Below are 19,179 nucleotides of genomic sequence, written 5' to 3'. Positions count from 1 at the left end.
GGACATAACTCTTAGCTTCTCTGTACCACAGTTTTTTCAAGTGTATGGTGGTGATGATAATACTCTGTACTTCCGATATTCTAAAGATTTAATAATGAGTTAGTGTATGTAAAACACTTAATATTTTTCCCAACATATAGTATAAGTATTATATTAGCTATTTTTATAATTATTAGAAATCCTTGTTTGCTAAGAGTTTTCTTGTTCGTATGTTTTGAAATCAGGAAGAGATATTGAATTCTTGTTTCTTTAACTGATATCTAATAGTTCCACTGGATTTTGTTGGCTTCTTATTGTTAGATTTATGCCATGAGTAGAATTGAATGAATGTGTCTTTTGAAGCTTTGGTGTCGTTAGTGGTAGTTCCCATTTACTTTTGTTTTTCCGGATTGCCTTTTAGAAGCTCCGTTGATGATTTTACCTTCCTAACCATCCAAACATATGCGCCTATTTGCAGTCATTAAAGAATCTCTTACCTACGGCCAGGGAAATATGTTTCTTAGTGGAAGTAGTTTACTTTGTCTATATTTTGGTATTTTACTAACAGATTAGTGGTTCATTTATAATTCTAAGACTAGGTGATTAGTTACTAGATGGAGAAGCAGTTTAGGGAGAATTTACCAAGACAAGGAGTTTTGTTTCTGGTTTCTCTTGAAAAAAATCACTAATGTTGAAAACTCTGTGTACAAACTTTATGGAGTTATTTGTATACAGCTGGGACTGAATTTATGGACTGCTTTTCTGACTTGCTAAAAAGCTAAAGATTGACAGCCCCTTTCATACTGCATTATCCAGCTTGGCTTTTAACTCCAAGAGAACAGTGTTCACAAATTGATGCTCTATTCCTTTGGGGTTGGTATAGAAGCATTAAATTGTACTAAAATATTCATATGTGAGTGCATTTAGCTGAAAGCAATTGATGTCCTATTCCCTAGAGGGCAAAGAGAAATGCTGTATAGACCTGTAGTCCAGAAAACACCCTAAGCATGCTTCTTAGAGTTAATTACATGGCCTGGATGATCAAAGCCCTTACAATGAAGCTTAAAATGACAAAAAAGAAGTTGTAGAACTGATAAGCTGTGGTTTGGATGTTTAAATAGTTGTACATTAGTTTAAAAACTTATTTGCTAAAAATTAGTTTAATTTCTTTTCTTTTGTTTTCTTGGCCTTTTTAGGGCCACACCCATGGTATATGGAGAGTCCTAGGTTGGGATCGATTCACAGCTGTACCAGGATCCAAGCTGTGTCTTCGACCTATACCACGGCTCATAGCAACCCTGGATCCTTAACCCACTGAGCGAGGCCAGGGATTGAACTTGCATCCTCATGGATACTAGTCAGATTCGTTTCCGCTGAGCCATGATGGGAACTCCTGTGCTTTATTTTCTTAATTTTCATTAGACTTATTTCTCTAAACATTTATTGCAGACGGCCAATATCAATGAGGTTTTTTATCCATTACCATTTTCTATATAAAATTAAATGATTTTGAGTTTCAGAGTCTTTTGAGTTTTTTTTACATACGTATTATAACTTTTTTATAAGATGCCACTGATATAAATTGACATGTCTTGTATATGGTTAATCTAATTTACAGTTGTCATGAAAATCAATAAGCATAGACAGCAAATCTTTGTTGTAGCTGTCAACAACCTGAACAAAATTATTCTGAACTTACTATTCTTATTCTAACTGTATTTTTGGTTCTTTCATCTAAAAGCTAATTTTTTTCTCATGTGTAGCTTCAGATCAGATAAACATACACATGAATATCAGAGAACATAAGACACTGTACTAGAAGGAAGTGTTTATTCAATAGGTAATTGATCATGTAGCCTGTGTAATTCTATCCTTGTATATACTTTAGAGCCAAATATGTGAATACTAAGATCTTGTGTAAAAGAACATCTTAATAACTTAGTTGAATATAATTATATATCAATATTAACTAACCTTAGTCTGAAAAGGAGGAATTTGGGAAATGGTTTTTGAGGCAGTGGAATGTTTGCGATTTCCTTAAAGGGAGATTACTTAGAAGGTCTCTAGCTAGGTTGGATGAATAGTAAATTTATTATTTTCTTATAGGCACTTCCCTTTTCTACATTATTAACTCTACTCAAATTTTTAAAAGGTATTTCAAGGAGTCTTTTTATAACTTGGGCTGAACTTGCAACTCTAGTTTAAAAAAAACACACCACTTTATTTTTTAGAAGAGTTTAGATTTACAGAAAAATTGCAAAGATATTACTGAGAATTCCCATAAGTTCTATACGTGGTTCCCCATTACTATTTTTTTAATATTATGTTGAAATATTTACTTTTGATAGTTGTTCAAACTATACGTTTCTAGAATTGTTAATCTAATGAAAACTTGTCATCTTAACTTTTTTTTAGGCCATGTCTGGCATGTTTCTGGGCCAGGAAATCAAAGCTATGCCATAGCATCAACCCAGGCCACTGCAGTGACAATGCTAGATCTTTAACCCACTGTGCCACAAGGAAACTCCTTAACATTTTTAAGTGTACCATTCAGAGGCATGAATTACATTCAGAATGTTGTGCAACCATAACCACTGTCTATACCCCCAAATTTTCATCACCCCAAACAGAAACTTTATACCTGTTAAGCAATAGCTCCCCATTCTTTCCCACCCAGACCCTGGTAATCCCTAATCCACTTTATGTCTCTGTAATTTTGCCTGTGCTAGGTAAAAGTAGAATCATACAGGAGTTCCCGTTGTGGCTCAGTGGTTAAAGAATCTGACTAGGAACCATGAGGTAGTGGGTTCGATCCCTGGCTTTGCTCAGTGGGTTAAAGGATCTGGTGTTGCCATGAGCTGTGGTGTAGGTTACAGACGTGGCTCGGATCCTGCATTGCTGTGGCTCTGGTGTAGGCCGGTGGCTACAGCTCCGATTCAACCCCTAGCCTGGGAACCTCCATATGCCTTGGGAGCAGCCCAAGAAATGGCAAAAAGACCAAAAAAAAAAAAAAAGTAGAATCATACAGTATTTGTCCTTTTGTGACTGCTTTATTTTATCTAGCATGTTTTCAAATTTCATCCATGTTGTGGCATATGTCAGAACTTAGGAGTTTCTATCGTGGCACAGTGCAAGCGAATCCAACCAGGAACCATGAGGTTGTGGGGTTCAATCCCTGGCCTCGCTCAGTGGGTTAAGGATCTGGCGTTGCTGTGAGCTGTGGTGTAGGTCTCAGATGCAGATCGGATCTGGCATGGCTGTGGCTGTGGTGTAGGCTGTCAGCTGTAGCTCTAATTCAACCCCTAGCCTGGGAACCTCCATGTGTCGTGGGTACAGCCCTAAAAAGACAAAAAAAAAAAAAAAAAAAAAAAAAAAAAACAAAAAAACAAAAAAACCTTAATTCCTTTCTATGGCTAAAAAATATTTCAGTACCATTCCATTAACATTCTATTTATCCATTTATCTCTTGACAGATATTTGAGTTGTTTTGTTTTCATCTTTGGCTACTGTGAATAATGCTGCTCTGAATATTCCTATAAAGATATCTGTTTGAGTCCCTATTTTAAGTTCTCTTGTGTGTTTACCTAGGCAGGGATTGCTGGGTCACATCGTAATTCTGTGTTTATCTTTTTGAGGAGCCTTCAAACTAGTTTTCCTCTGGCTACTTTATAGCTCTCATGAGTTCCTTGGCATAGAAGTTATCTTAATTTTACATAAATAATTATGAAGAGAGGCTATGCATGAACAATGGCATTCTTAGTAATTTTGGGAAAGAGTTTGATGAGTGAAAAGAACAGTACATGGAAATCAGGTTCTATTGCCAGCTTTGTTTCTTTTTCATTTATAAAATTAAAAGTTTGTATAAATAATCTTAAGAGTTTCCTTACTACTCCAAAATTCTACATAATTTATTAATATAAAATTTAGCATGTTTTAATCAACTTCGAGCAGTCAAAAACCCTTACTGATAAAAAAAATTGTAGGAGTTCCTGCTGCAATACAATGGGTTAAGAATCTGACTGCAGCTGCAATGCAATGGGTTAAGAATCTGATTGCAGGGAGTTCCAGTCATGGCTCAGTGAAAACTAATCTGACTAGTATCCATGAGGAGACAGGTTCAATCCCTAGCTTTGCTCAGTGGGTTTGCTTTGTGGGTATTGCAGGGAGCTGTGATGTGGGTTGCAGATGCAGCTCCGATCCCTCATTGCTATGTCTTTGGTATAGGCCCGTGGCTACAGCTCCGATTCAAGCCCTAGCCTGGGAACCTCCATATGTATGCCGCAGGTGCGGCCCTAAAAGCCAAAAAAAAAAAAAAAAAAAAAAGAATCTGACTGCACTGGCTTGGGTTGCTGCAGAAGTGTGGGTTTGATCCCTGGCCCAGTGCAGTGGGTCAAAGAATCTGGCGTTGCAGCAGCTATGGCTCGGATTTGATCCCTGGCCTGGGAGCTTCCATATGCTGCAAGTGCGGCCATTAAAAAAAATTTTTTTTTTTTTTTTTTTTTTGTCTTTTTGCCATTTCTTGGGCCACTCCCATGCATATGGAGGTTCCTGGGCTAGGGGTCGAATGGGAGCTTGTAGCCGCCAGCCTACGCCAGAGCCACAGAAGCGCAGGATCCGAGCCACATCTGCAACCTACACCACAGCTCACGGCAACGCCGGAACCTTGACCCACTGAGCAAGGGCAGTGATCGAACCCGCAACCTCATGGTTCCTAGTCAGATTCGTTAACCACTGTGCCACGACGGGAACTCCAAAAAATTTTTTTTTAATTCAAACTTTTTATTTGATCTGCTAAAATGCAAATCTTTGTGTAGACTGATTATATATCTAAGTATTTTGATGTCATAACCCAAATATCTCAGTATAGTCATCTGAATAATTTTATATAGTAATTTTGCATGACACTATACTTGGCTTTCTGTCATTCTAGGGTATAAAGGAACATCTTCCCACGAGAGAATAGCTGTGAACTAGTATAGAAGCTAATTATTTAAATACTAAACATTTAATTGCAAAATAGTTAAATATTAAAAAGCAAATAAAAATCATATTTTTTTAAATATTCTCTTAAGAAAAACTTATTTTAGGTCCTGTGCATCCCATGTAATAAAAATCTATATTTAAAAACAGTACTAAAATGTCAAGAGCTGAAATTTCATCTTTCTAGTTTCCATTTAAACTTTTGAATTTTCCTTAATAAGCAGGCTTATTAAGTTGACATTTTGGATAAAAACAGTGAAGTGTGCAATGAAGCAATGAAGGGTATGCTAATAGTATAAATTACCATCTCCTTCGGGCATGTTATTACTAGGCTGGTTGTAAAGACAACATTTACTTGGCTTTTTTTAGAAAAAAGGTGGGCCACTAGAAAGAATATGGAGGAGCTTATATCTAGGGATGAGTTTAGAATATTAAAGAATCTTTGACTAAAAAATTCAAGCTATGTGTTGTCTGTCTGATAAGCACCAAGTCCATCTACTGGGCCTTGGAATGTCCATTCATGTGAGAAACCTACAGAAGCTAGATGAAGACTGCCGCTTTTTCTTCTAAATAAGTTTCTGGCTTTGTTTCTAGATGTTTAATAGTAATAGTTATTTGGAACCAGATATTGACCTCATTGAAAGCCAGGTCAAAGTTTTTATTCAGTGTTAGTTTTTAATACAAATTATATGTTAAAACAAACAAATGTCAAAAACAACAACAAACATGAAATAATTTGAGTCTTGCATCTTCTGTGAGTCAGTCTCCTTGATGGCCTTGTAGCTAGTGCATCTGAGTGGAGGGTTTGTATTAGAGGCATTGCAGTTGAGTGCAAGTGGGTGTTAGGTAAATCTAAAGGGTGTAGATTATGTCCTCCTTTTGAGGAACTCAGAACCAATGTATGAACTGATACTTGTAGTGACATGGGATAAAAACTAATGTTAACTAAAGTTGATGGTACTTATTAACATATAACCTTCCATTTGTTGTTCATCTCATCTTGTTTTAGTGATTTTTTTTTTCTCTAAGACAAATATATTTACTGGAGTCTTAATAGACTGGTGATTTCAGTTTAAGCATATTATCAGTATTGTCATGATATTATTTGTGGTCCAGTAGAAAAAGTACTGAATTTAAAATCAAAGAACTTTGGTTAAGAAGCCTGCCTTTTACTAAGTATGTATAATTTGGAACAATTCACCAAGCCTGCCTGAGCCTGTGCTTCCTGTTCTATAAAGTGAGAATTTTCACCCTTAGAGATACTGTCATAGTTAAGTGAGATAATGTGTATAGAGTAGAGTATGGTTTCCGGCATATCATAGACAATTCATGTAATCGTGATGATTAGTATGCCATTTTGAGTCCTGATAAAACCTGAGCTAGTCCTAATATTGGAGCATTGTTTGATGGATGGGACATACTTTCAGCTTCAAACCAAGAGTATGGATAAAGTTCTCCATTCATGTAAAACTCAGTTTGGCAATAATCCTGCCTGAGAATTTCATAATATATGCAGAGAGCTGTTTGAGAAAAGAGCCACAGATAGTTGTGCTTTGCGTTTTGGAGCCTCTTGCAAAAAGAGAAGACACTTAAACACAACTTGGCAAACAGAGGAAGTAGTTTGGCCTTTTAAATGAGCAGCAGGATGAAATATAGCAATATTAATGCACAAGAGACTTGCAGTAATTAGAAAATATAGTTTGGTTAATCTACTTCTCAAAGAGGTATTCATTATTTGCTTTGATGAATTCCATTTAATTCTTATCCTGGCATTTGTCCTGTGTATGTGTGTTGTGTTTTAGCTGTAAAAGTTGCTGTTTAAGGTTATGCCTCTGTAGTCTTCTGAGTAAACAAGGTTGAGAGAGCATATGCCATTCTGTAAAACTTGTCCTGTCTAATGCAGTCATGGGGTATTGTTTTTGAGCCCATAACACTGGAATGCTGAACTGTAGTTAGAACTACTTATATGATGTCTTTAAAATTTTCCTATCCTTGAATAAAATGTAGTTTTTTTTATTCTTTCCCCAAGTCTGTTCAGAAAGGGAGACTGTTGGTAGAAAAGAAAATTTAACCCTGATTTTTAAAGAGTTTGAAGCAATATTGGCTTTGTTTTTCTGCTCTGAAAGCTCCAGGTTTAACCACTCTGCTCGTATTCATATTTCATATAAACCAAAAAGTAAATGTTTAAATCTTTCCTTTCTACTTTGTTTAAAGTAAAGCAGATCTGAAGTTGCTGAAGGCAGAATACTGTTGCAATTCCAGAAAAAAAAGTGAATGTGTGAATTTGTCATAATATATTTTTTGTATGACAAATTTGATATGTCTTAGTACCTGTATCTGGGATATGTATCCCTGTAAAAGATTATGGTAGAATTTTGTAAAGAAATTAATTTCAACTTCCTAGGCCAGCCAGTACTATATAGGAAGTTGGGCAGAAATTCAGACTTTATAGCTAGTACTAAATGCAAAGAAGAAACCACCAAGTATCAGTGAAAAGACATTTTCCCAGTACATTATTCCAGAAGAACTATATCAAGTTAAATAACAACTCCTTTGAAATAGCAGTAGTTACTATTACAATAGTAATAAACTACTCAGGTAGTTAAAAGAGGAATTATATGGCAGTGGCTGTCTTATGCCTTCTAGTGAAAGATTTCGTGATCATTCACTAATGATAGTAGCATTAATAGTAATATCTAACATTTTAAGCACTTCACATGCATTATGTTATTTAATAATCACAACAATCCTATTAGCTACAGATATTTAATCTCTGTTTTACACATGAGGAGATAGACCCTTTGAGATATTAAATAACTTGTCTGAGAACACAGTACATGGGAGAGCCAGGATCTCAACCCATCTCTCTTTGAACTTATACTTGCAACGATGATCCGTGACCTTTGATCTTTGACATTATTACTACGGCTTGCTGAAAACTGAGATGACAGCATTTTTTAGCAATACAATATTTTTAAATTTAGGTATATACATTTTTTTAGACATAATGCTGTTGCACATCTAATAGGCTACTGTATAGTATAAACATAACTTTTATATACATCAGGAAACCACAAAGTTCTTGTGACATGTTTTATTGCAGTACTTGACTTATTTTGATAGTCAGTACTCTGGAACCAAACCCACAAAATCTCCAGGGTACTCCTGTAACTTTTTTTGAGAATTGTGAATTTTTCAGGATAGATTTTTCATGTTTTTCTAGAATTTTATGAACAAAACAAAATTTGTTTTCAGAGCACAAGTTTACCATTTACTGTATTAAACCAGTAGTTTTCATCTGCTTAAAAAAAATTGTATTAAAGTATAGTTGATTTGCAATGTTCCTTCTATTCCTTATGTACAGCAGAGTGACCTAGTCACACACAGTGCCCCGTGCTGTACAGTAGGGCCCCATTGCCCATCCATTTCAAACAACAGCTTGCATCCAAAAACCCCAAAGTGCCCATCCATCCCACTCCCTCTCTCTACTCTGTGAACCAAAACTCTCCTTTGCTTGGCTGTGATCAGTTTCTGTTTTGTGGATAGGATCATCTGTGCTATATTTTAGATTCCACAAATAAGTGATATCATATGGCATTTGTCTTTTTCTTTCTGGCTTACTTTACTTAGTGTGAGAATATCTGGTTCCATCCATGTTGCTGGAAGTGTCATTAGTTTGACTTTTTTATGGCTGAGTAGTATTCCATTGTATATATGTACCACATCTTAATCCATTCATCTGTCAGTGGACATTTAAGTTGTTTCCATTTCTTGGCTATTGTGAATAGCACTGCGTTGAACATAGGGGTACATGTGTCTTTTTCATTGAAAGTTCTGTCCAGTTATATGTCCAGGAGTGAGATTGCTAGATTATATAGTAGTTATATATTTAGCTTTCTGAGTTACCTCCCTCCATAATGTTTTCCATAATGGTTATAGCAGTTTACATTCCCACCAATAGTGAAGGAGGGTACCCTTTTCTTCATACCCTCTCCAGCATTTGTCGACTTAATTATGGCCATTCTGATTGGTGTGAGGCGGTACCTCATTGTAGTTTTGATTTGCATTTCTCTAATAATTAGTGATGTTGAGCATTTTTTTTCATGTGCCTGTTGGCCATCCATAAGTTTTCATCTGCTTTTGGTTTTCCTATAATGGTCCACCTTACTGAAAACTGTTGGATTTTCATTATCTACTTATGTCTCACTATTGGCTGCTCTCTTGTTTAATCTTGCTGTTTCTAGTACTAATCTTCAGCTTTGTCGCACTGCTGACTTACCTTTTTGGTTCTCTTTCAGAGAATTTAAACAGCCTATAAATGATTTTGTTCTAATCCAATACAAGCAAAGTTGACACAAGAGACTGATGTCATTCTATCTTGAGGCCTGTCAAACCATGCTCCTCAGTACTTTGTAGACCTTCCAAGAAGGCTTTTCTGTAGCTTGTTCTTAAATTATCTTGGATCTGTACTGTCCAGTACAGGCAACCCCGAACTAAGCTACATGCGGCTGTCGGGCGCCTCAAATGTGGCTAGTCTTATTTGAGACTATATTATTAAAATTAGTTTTACGGAGTTCCCGTCATGGCTCAGTGGAAACTGACTAGCATCCATGAGGACGCAGGTTCAATCCCTGGCCTTGCTCAGTGGGTTAAGGATCCAGCGTTGCTGTGGCTGTGGCTGTGGTATATGTAGGCCAGTGACTACAGCTCTGATTCAACCGCTAGCCTGGAAAACTCCTTATGTCATGGGTGCGGCCCTAAAAAGACAAAAAAGAAATTAGTTTCACTTATTTTGTTTTACTTTATTTAATGTGGCTAATAGAGGATTTTAAATTATGTGGCTCACAGCATATTTATATTGTATGTCTTTTTAGGATTTAACAGTGTTAGACAGAAATCACAGTGTGCAGGTAAGAAGCAGTTTCCTCCTTAGTTTTTGTACCAAAATCTCTAGAGAGCAGGACTCAGATATGCCTCTTGGATTTCCAGATTTCCTGCACAAGATTGGGTAAAGCAAGAGAGTGATGTTAGCACATACTCTCTGAAGAAAGTGGCCAAAACCCACATCATCCACCAGAGAATACTTTGTGTTGATTCCACAGGTTGGTTAGTTTTCTGTAAAAGTATTAAGATTTCATTCTAGTCTTTTTGTTCTCACACATGCAGATTGGTCATCAGGCTAGGACCAATAAAACCTGCTTTTAAGAGCTTGTTTTGTTTGAAGGACTAAGGGGGCAGAAACAGATAGATAGGCCGAAGAAGTGACCTCCAGTTTGGCAGCCGGTAGAGATGACTACAAAGGACTGTCATCCCCTGAACAAGTTCCTGCTTTTTTAAAAAATTATTAATTTTTTTTTTGTTTTTTTTTGTTTTGTTTTGTTTTTTAGGGCCACACCTGCAGCATATGGAGGTTCCCAGGCTAGGGGTCAAACTGGAGCTGTAGCTGCTGGCCTACACCACAGCTCATGGCAACACCTGATCCTTAACCCACTGAGCAAGGCCAGGGATCAAACTGGCAACCTCATGGTTACTGGTTGGATTTGTTTCCACTGCACCACAACGGGAGCTCCAAGTTCCTGCTTCTGAAGATCTTTCCACATCTCAGTGGCAGGAACAGAAAGTAAGGGGTTTCATAACAGACCAGAGCTTTATCACACTTGGAGTTTTCTCCTGTAATGGGCTACAGATTTTTATGATTTTACCTTAACCTATGTTGTTAGATTGTGAGCTTCTTGAGGATACAGGACAAAGAATTAGTTTCAGTAAAACCATGTTATAGCATCCTTAGAAAGTGACAGCGTTTGCACCACAGAGAATTCTGGGTGCCTTGCATGCCTGCTAGTCTATACAACCGTTTCGTGTGAATTAGAAAAAAAAGTACCCCTTTCTCAAGTGATTTTACTGCCATCTGTTGGCAGATTATTATAATTTACAGATGTGTAATGTCTGTGATACGAATGATGTCTCCCTCCAGAGCTGTTCAGTGTACAGCTTGCTTCACTGTATATGGTAAACCCTGAGACCACTCCAGAAAATCAGTGTATGAGCAAATCTCAACTCATGAGTGGCACACCAGTGTCTTGGGAAACCAGATACTGTGCTAAGAACTAAAGCCACACAATCACCTATGAAGTAGGGATTATTATAATCTCAGATTTTTGAGATGAGCAAGCCAAGATGTAGAGAGGTTAGATAGTTGTCCCACAGTCACATGCCTGTTAGGTGGCCGAGCTGGTATTGAAGTGTAGGCAGTGGAACTCCAGAGTCTGGGTTCTTAACCATAGTAATATGCTCCTCTTGCAAACCTCTATTAACCACACTAGGTACAGAAATTTCCAAGCTGTATTCCCAGTTTTATCTCAGTTCACTCTAAAGTAGTTTAGTAGTGCCTGAGTCCTTTGGATGAATCTATAGCTCTAGTGTTTTTTAGGTTTTGGCAAAGGAAAAGGGATTTCTTTTTTCTTTTTCTGAAGCTTGTTTTATTGAGGTAGGTGCTTGCCCTTCTTTATATTTCAGAATAATCTCTGCTTCTCTTACCACTGGCTTTACTTCTTCCCACTTTCTTTCTTTCTTTCTTTTTTTTTTTAAGCAATGCCTGATCTGAGTCACATCTTCGACCTACACCACAGCTCACGGCAATGCCAGATCCTTAACCCACTGAGCAAGGGATCCAATCCACATCCTCATGGATACTAGTCAAGTTCTAGTTGAGCCACAACAGGAACTCCCCAGTCCTTATTCTTGAATTGCAGAATGACCAACCCAAACTTCTACCAGCTATGTAGTTTTACCTAGTCACTCGCTCTTCTAGATTTTCCTCCTACTACTAGAATTTTATCTCCAGGACTACCCCTCCTTCCTTTTGTGTCTGTTCCTTTCTTTAATCCCACTTCTTTGAAGCCTTAATTGCTGTTCTCCCCTCCAACATTGCCTCTCATTTTCTCTCCAAATTATCTTACTATCTGATTTATGGAGAAAGTGCCTCAGGGCAGGGATTGCCTTGTTATGTTGTGAAGCAGTGCCTAAAGTGCTCCATAAATTAGCATCGGTGGAGAGTTTTATACATACTAATTATTATTATTGAAATACAAAAATGCTTTCTGAACCATGAGGAAGCAGCCTACGATACTGGTCTTAATTGTCTCTACTTGTTTTTTCAAAAAGAAGAAAAAGCCTCTCTTCTTGGAAAGCTGTCAGATCTCAGAAGAGCAGCCAAAATCTCATTCTGAGCTATGGTTTCAAAGCTTTTCTATTTATTCAGAGAACCATGTTTGCAAGACCGTGAAATAAGGTGCTGTTAGTCCTGTGGCTCTATTTGGACAATTTACACTGGTCAGAAGGCCAGAATAACCCTGGCCCACCCGCCTTAGGTTTCCTTCGGCCCAGAATCTGCTATTTCCTTAGTTACATTTATGGTTAAATCAACAGTATTCATTTCTCAGGGGGTTTAAAGTAAATTTCATTTTTATCATGTTTATCACTAGTGCTGTAGTGAATCAACGTATTTATTAGCATTTTATAATGAAAATATAGAGGCTTTTAAGACCTGTTGAAGTTTATGTGGGCATGTATGTCAGAAAGACTTATTTGCAGAACTATTGATTCTTTCCAATACTTGCTTTGAGAATATTTTAGAAGAGTGGTTAGTGAGACAGTGTCTGTCTAAAGAACTTACTTTAAAAATCTTTTGTTTTTGTTTTTGTCTTTTTAGGGCCACATCTGACTTTTAAAAAACAGTACACCTCAGTGTGGGACTCAAACCCATGCACTGGGATTCTAACCCAGCCAAGACCCAGTTTGGGCTTGGGCTCAAACCCATAGGCCGGACTCAAACCCAGCCAAAACCCACAGTGGGACTTGAACCCACTGTGTTTTAAATTAAAATCATGTAGGTGGTCCCAGGACTTGCTGAAGTTTAAGTTCTTTATGTCTTAGTGCAAAAGGAATTCCATGAGAGGCAAAATAGTAAGTAAGAAGTAGATTTCTTGAGAGATAGATAAAATGTGGGCTATCTCAAAAGTCGAGAGAGTGGCCCTGGGAGAAATAGACTCCACAGACAGAGGGTGGGCCCTAGCAGAAGGCAGGAGGCTAGAGGCCCTGAAATACGGGGTGGCGGGCTAAAGGGGAATTTTTATGAATTGGGCAATTTCATAGGCTAATGAGTAGGAGGATTATTCCAACTGTTTCCAGGAAGGGCCGGGGGTTTCCAGGAATTGGGCCACCACTCACTTTTTAGCCTTTTATGATCTGCCTAGGAACTGTCGAAATTGTGGGCCTGTCATTCAGGGCGTTCATGCGCTACAGTGAGTGTATGATGAAGCTCAAGGTCCACTGGAAGGTAGATCATCCACCATCTTGGCCCTAATTGAAAAATTGTCATATTCAAGGACTGTCATATTCAAGGACTGTGCCATTCTTTTAAGGGTCATATTCAAGGACTGTGCCATTCTTTTAAGGGTCGTGCCCTGGCCCCCTTCCCTCCTGTTTCAGTGTGAGTGTCCATATCTGATAAAACAGTATAATGACAGGACCTTATTGCATCGTCCAACTGTGTGTGGTCATGAGGGATACATTGATACATTTAAGATAAACTCATCGAGCATGAGATTGCATTTTATCCTCACCCATACATGTTGCTTTCTGCAGCATAGTCCCCACCCTAAGACACAGTTCTCTTTAAGCCAAATTGCTCATTCTTATCTTCAGCTTTTTGATGATAATAACTATAGAGCAAGTTGAATAGAAAAATGAGCCCAGGAGTTCCCACTGTGGCTCGGTGGTAATGAATGCGACTAATATCCATGAGGATGTGGGTTCAATCCCTGGCCCCACTCAGTGGATTAAAGATCCCGCATTGCTGTGGCTGTGGTGTAGGCCAGCAGCTGCAGCTTCGATTAGACCCCTAGCCTGGAAACTTCCATGTGCCAAGGGTGCAGCCCTAAAAAGGCTAAATAAATAAATACATAAAAGCTCTAAGCTCAATTTGAAAAAAATACAAGCCTAAGTCATTTTAGATTTTTAGATGGTTAACTCACATTGGGAGTTAGGTGGCTTCCTTTTCCAGACTACATGGGATGTGTTGTTGCTCTAGAAGCAGTGGACCCTATGCCTTTAAAGATAACACCTAGGGATATACCATCAGTGTGCTGGATAGAGCTGTAGGTTTCTAGGTGCACACAGCTGAGGATCATCTTACTTTCATGGTCCTCAGCTCTAGCTATACATTAGAGCATCGCATACTCACAAATTAGATTATGAACAACTCAGAAAACGAAGTGGAAACGCTTGACGTTGACTTTGAAGTATGTGTCCTGTAATAAAACGGTGTGACAGAGCCACCTTTGATGCCTTCTATGTTATCCATATTGGAGAGAGACTTTACTGTCACTTGTGACAAAAGTGTAGTGTCAGTCTGTCACACGGTAGGTGTACCCCCATTCAAGCCAGGACTTGTTAGTTCACTTTATGTGTGGGAGAAGCTTTTCAGTTGATGCTTTAATTATCCCTGGTAGACAGAATAGAGCAGCTAAGCTCTTTTAATTAAACACTCATTAAATCACTTTTCCATGATGATAGTTTTATTTTTCAAAATGGATATTGTAAAAATTTTAGATAAAAGGATAGAGAGCAGCAATCTATCATCATTCCCTTTGTCATTAGTGGGGGCAGAGGGGTAGGAAGAGGTGCAAATATCAGCATTTAGAGATTGCAATTCAGGGGCCCTTTTATTAAGCGTTAGAAATACAAAGGTTCTGGAGTTCCCATCGTGGCTCAGCGGTAACGAACCCAACTAATAACCATGAGGACACGGGTTCGATTCCTGGCCTCGCTTAGTGGGTTAGGGATCCAGCATTGCCATGAGCTGCTGTGTAGGTTGCAGATGATGCTCGGATTTGGCATTGCTCTGGCTGATGTGTAGACCAGCAGCTATGGGTCTGATTCAACCCCTAGCCTGGGAATCTCCATATGCCGCAGGTGAGGCTCTAAAAAAAGGGGGGGGGAGATAGAATGGTTCAGTCTGTGTCTTTGAGAAATTTGTTATTTTTTAGTCGAGATTTTGTGTGTGTGTGTTTAGAACCTCCTGAGACCGATTTGTGTTTTTGGTGTTTCTAAATATGAAGCTTAATAAATATATCCTATTGATCATGTCAATGACTATCCATGAGAAGGCAAAAAGACAGGTCAAAATATATTTTAATGTATGTAAGTATATGTGTTTATATGTTAATATGCAATATCTGTATGTTGTGAATGGTTATATACAGAGCGGGGAGTTGAAGTGTGGTATCCAAATGAGTGTCACAGACCAAAAGTGCTGCCTCACTGGAAATTGTGAAATGAGGTAAAACAGCTGATATAAGATGTCTTGTACAGTGGTTGACATGTAGTTAATGCTCAGTAATTCTCATCCACATATTTGCTATTATGCCACTGCTACTGTAGGAATTCAAAGGAAAATGAGGACTGTGGATTAGGGAGATCAGGGAAGGAGGAAAACATAATTTAACTAATATTGCATCGTTTTAATTTGCTAAATGCTAAATAGCACATGCTTTGGAAGGTATAATACAATGTAAATACATGTTAATGACATGGTCTCTTTTGTTTCAGGAACTTTATATTGCTGTAGGAATATCTGGAGCCATCCAACATTTAGCTGGGATGAAAGACAGTAAGGTAACTGCATGATAATAATGATGCCGAGAGGGGAAATTTTCATGTTTTAAAATTTGGATTTCACTAGTATGTTTCCATGTAGTTACAGTGTGTGTAGTTGAACCATTCACTTTAACAAATCTAGGAACTGAAAGAAACATAAGCTAGTGTACCCTGCCTGAAGATGTACCATTGGTAGGAGAGGCGGTGTTGTGTCATGGGGAGAGGTGTGACCCTGAATCCCAGCCCCACTGTCAGCTTACCGTGGGACGTGGTTTATACCTCACTTCTTTGTCTGCCAGATACAGATGTTGGATGATGATCTCTAAGATCCCTTTCAGTTCGGACAGGCTATGGAAAGAAAATGTGGGATGGAAACAACGTGATGAGTTTCTGACAATTAACTAGTTTATGAGGTTCTGATGCCTGATTCTCTGACTGCTTCACCCTAGTCCCCTAATGGTCCCACCCTCATATGTCGGCAGGGCCCCTCTTCTTGGGTTGTCACTAAATTGTGACTGACTCATTTGGGGTCAGAGCATTTTAAAACCTCAGTAATTATCAAAAATACAGCGTGTATAGGAAACACTTCATCTTTACTTAGTACTTGGACCCTATCTGGAAGTCCTGTGTGATGACTCTGTGAACATATATTTCAGAATATGACACATTAATTCATGCATAACAATGCACGGTTTGAATTATGAACTTAGTCTTTCATGAAGTCAGAGATGCCTCTGACACTCTTGCTTTTATCCATTCAGATGGAAGTTTGATATAAAAGGTAATAAAACTTTTAACAGGTTTAACTTCTAACTTGAAAAGATGTAGGCACTACCTCCTTGTAACCTCTAAATGAATTGGCCCAAAACCAGTCAGATTTCACAGTTGGATGGCAGGTTTCTTTTCTGAGCTCTGAAAACAGCAATGCCAGTGGGGAAAATGTTACTGCTGCATTAAAGGGGGAAAAAAAAAAAAAAAAAAAACACTCTAACACCAGCAACCTGAAAAAAATAGTTTTGGCTGGGCCAATTCAGACATATCTAGAATTCTGCCTCTCTAAAATAAGAGACTCTGCCTGCTTAGAGGATCCTGGTGAAAATTCCCATTCTATGCCAGCAGGGCTAGATTGGGGGAGAAATGGACTAGAGAGTATATGTCAAAGCAAAAAGGGAACAATTGAAGTAAGGAGACCAATGATAGGGAACAATCCATAATAATAAACTTGAGCCAAGTCATCAAATATTTATTAAGCACATACTTTGTACTATATGCTGGGGATGCTTAAATGAAAAAGAAGTAGTCCCTGTCATCACTGTCTTGTGTGGAAGACAACAGTCCTGGGTTGTAATTTTGATTAAGCTGTAAAGTAGGATATTAAGTGATTGGTTTAAATCTGATAGTTGCATTGCAAATAAGCTGCAGTTTTAGTTAGCATCATGGTATTGTTGAAAGAATATGAAATTTGATGGAACTGTATACATATATAATAATGGTTGAATACAATCTGAGCTTTTAAAATGTAAGAAAGATGAGTGTGAATTTATGTTGACAAATTAAAAAAGCTCTAGGGTGCAAGCAAGATTTTGTTTGTTTTGTTTTTGTTTTTTGGCTGTGTCCATAACATGTGGAAATTACTGGGCCAGGGATCAAACTCATGTCACAGCAGCGACCCAGGGTGCTACAGTGACAACACTGAATCCTTAACCTGCGGCGCTACAAGAGAACTCCCAGGATTTTTATCATAGTTATTTACAGTTGATAATTAAGGAATATTCTCTTAGTAATCAGAAAAACTGTAACAAGCTCAGATCTTTTTGCTTAAATACTATAGTGGTTCCTTGCCACAGTTACATGCTTATTCTTTGTTGTTGTTGTTTTTTAATCTTTTTGGGGCCACATCTGCGGCATATGGAGGTTCCCAGGCTAGGGGTGAAATAGGAGCTAGAGCTGGAGCTGCCCCCCACACCACAGCAATGCTGGATCCGAGCCACGTCTGCGACCCACACCACAACTCACAGCAACGCCAGATCCATAACCCACTGAGTGAGGCCAGGGATCAAACCTGAGTCCTCATGTATCCTAGTCGGGTTCGTTAACTGCTGACCCACGATGGGAACTCCCAACATGCTTATTCTTTAAAAATAACTTTTATATAGTGGGATGAAAAAGCTTTCAGATGATTAAACTGTCAGATGTTTGACTAGTTGGCTTCCAGGAAACTCATTAACCATGTTAATTAAATAAATCTCTGCTAGTAGCTATGAAGCAGGCTGTATATTCCCAGAAGAGAAACACCTCAATGCAAATCAATGCCTGTGATTCAAAATGTTTGTCCTTGTGACTGGATTTGAGGCCCATACTGAAATCTTTGTTTATTCTCTCTGACCCACTTTAATATTTGTGGCATGTATTCTCTAGGTCATTAGTTACCTGGACTACCTTGTGCTCTGATCTCAGGAATATTCTGCCTCAGGGCCCCTCTAGGGAAATTACATATATGTCATGTAGCCTGCATTTTAAGTCAGACTGTATCAAAATACTTTAAAAATGGGTTCTGGCTGTTTTCATGAGATAGAGTAAATAGGCAGAGGGAAACTTAATTTTACTTCAAGAGACCGAAATCATTATAATCTACCTAGTAAAATAATACCATGTTAGAGCCAAAACTCTAATTTTACTTTTTTTTTTTTTTTCTTGTCTTTTTAGGGCTGCACCCGCAGCATATGGAGGTTCCCCAGCTAGGGGTTGAATCAGAGCTGTAGCTACTGGCCCACACCACAGCCGCAATAATGCACGATCCAAACCACGTCTGTGACCTACACCACAGCTCACGGCAAAGCCAGATCCTTAACCCACTGAGCAAGGCCAAGGATCAAACCTGCATCCTCATGGATGCTAGTCAGATTGGTTTCAACTGAGTCAGGATGGGAACTCCCTAATTTTACTTTAATTGCAGTGGCGTTAGAAGCATCTATGGGAAATACCAAAGTATTTGTAACATATAAATAAAGCTATAAATAAATTGTAAAAATAAATGTGCAATTTATTATAAATTGTTAATTCAATAATTGGTAAACATAACACCTTTTTATAGTGACTATTTTCCCTTAATCTGTCATTGTAACCTTTTACATTTAAAAGTTTTATGGGAGATAAGAGGAACTTGTGGTAATTTTGTAGGAGAAGTAGTAATTTACTTGTTTTAGTACATTTATTTGCTGCAAACATAAGGACTTTTTTATTTTATTTATTTATTTATTTATTTATTTATTTGCTTTTTAGGGCTGCACTTGCGGCATATGGAAGTTCCCAGGCTAGGGGTCCAATCGGAGCTATAGCTGTTGGCCTACACTGCAGCCACAGCAACACCAGATCCGAGCCGCACCTGTGACCTACACCACAGCTCACAGCAATACTGGATCCTTAACCCACTGACTGAGGCCAGGGATCAAACCCGCAATTTCATGGTTCCTATTTGTATTTGTTTCCCATGCGCCACAATTGGAACTCCAACTTTTTTATTTTAAAGTTCATCTTTACTAACAGACTGACCACATAGTT

The 19,179-nt window shown here is 38.2% G+C and overlaps 1 protein-coding gene across 1 annotated transcript in view; it reads left to right on the top strand.

Annotated features, from left to right (window-relative positions):
- ETFA (electron transfer flavoprotein subunit alpha) overlaps positions 1–19,179 on the top strand; it is an 89,748-nt gene that overhangs the window by 53,881 nt on the left and 16,688 nt on the right. The window contains 1 exon segment of the mRNA NM_001244403.1: positions 15,571–15,636. Within this exon segment, the coding sequence (NP_001231332.1) occupies positions 15,571–15,636 (66 nt within the window).

The sequence above is a fragment of the Sus scrofa genome, chromosome 7, assembly GCF_054392235.1.
Source record: "Sus scrofa isolate SSC_HxYL_T2T_F1_AM1 chromosome 7, Sscrofa_HxYL_maternal_Yorkshire_Landrace_v2.0, whole genome shotgun sequence".
NCBI classification, from domain to species: domain Eukaryota; kingdom Metazoa; phylum Chordata; class Mammalia; order Artiodactyla; family Suidae; genus Sus; species Sus scrofa.
This window is presented reverse-complemented; position numbering and strand designations above follow the sequence as displayed.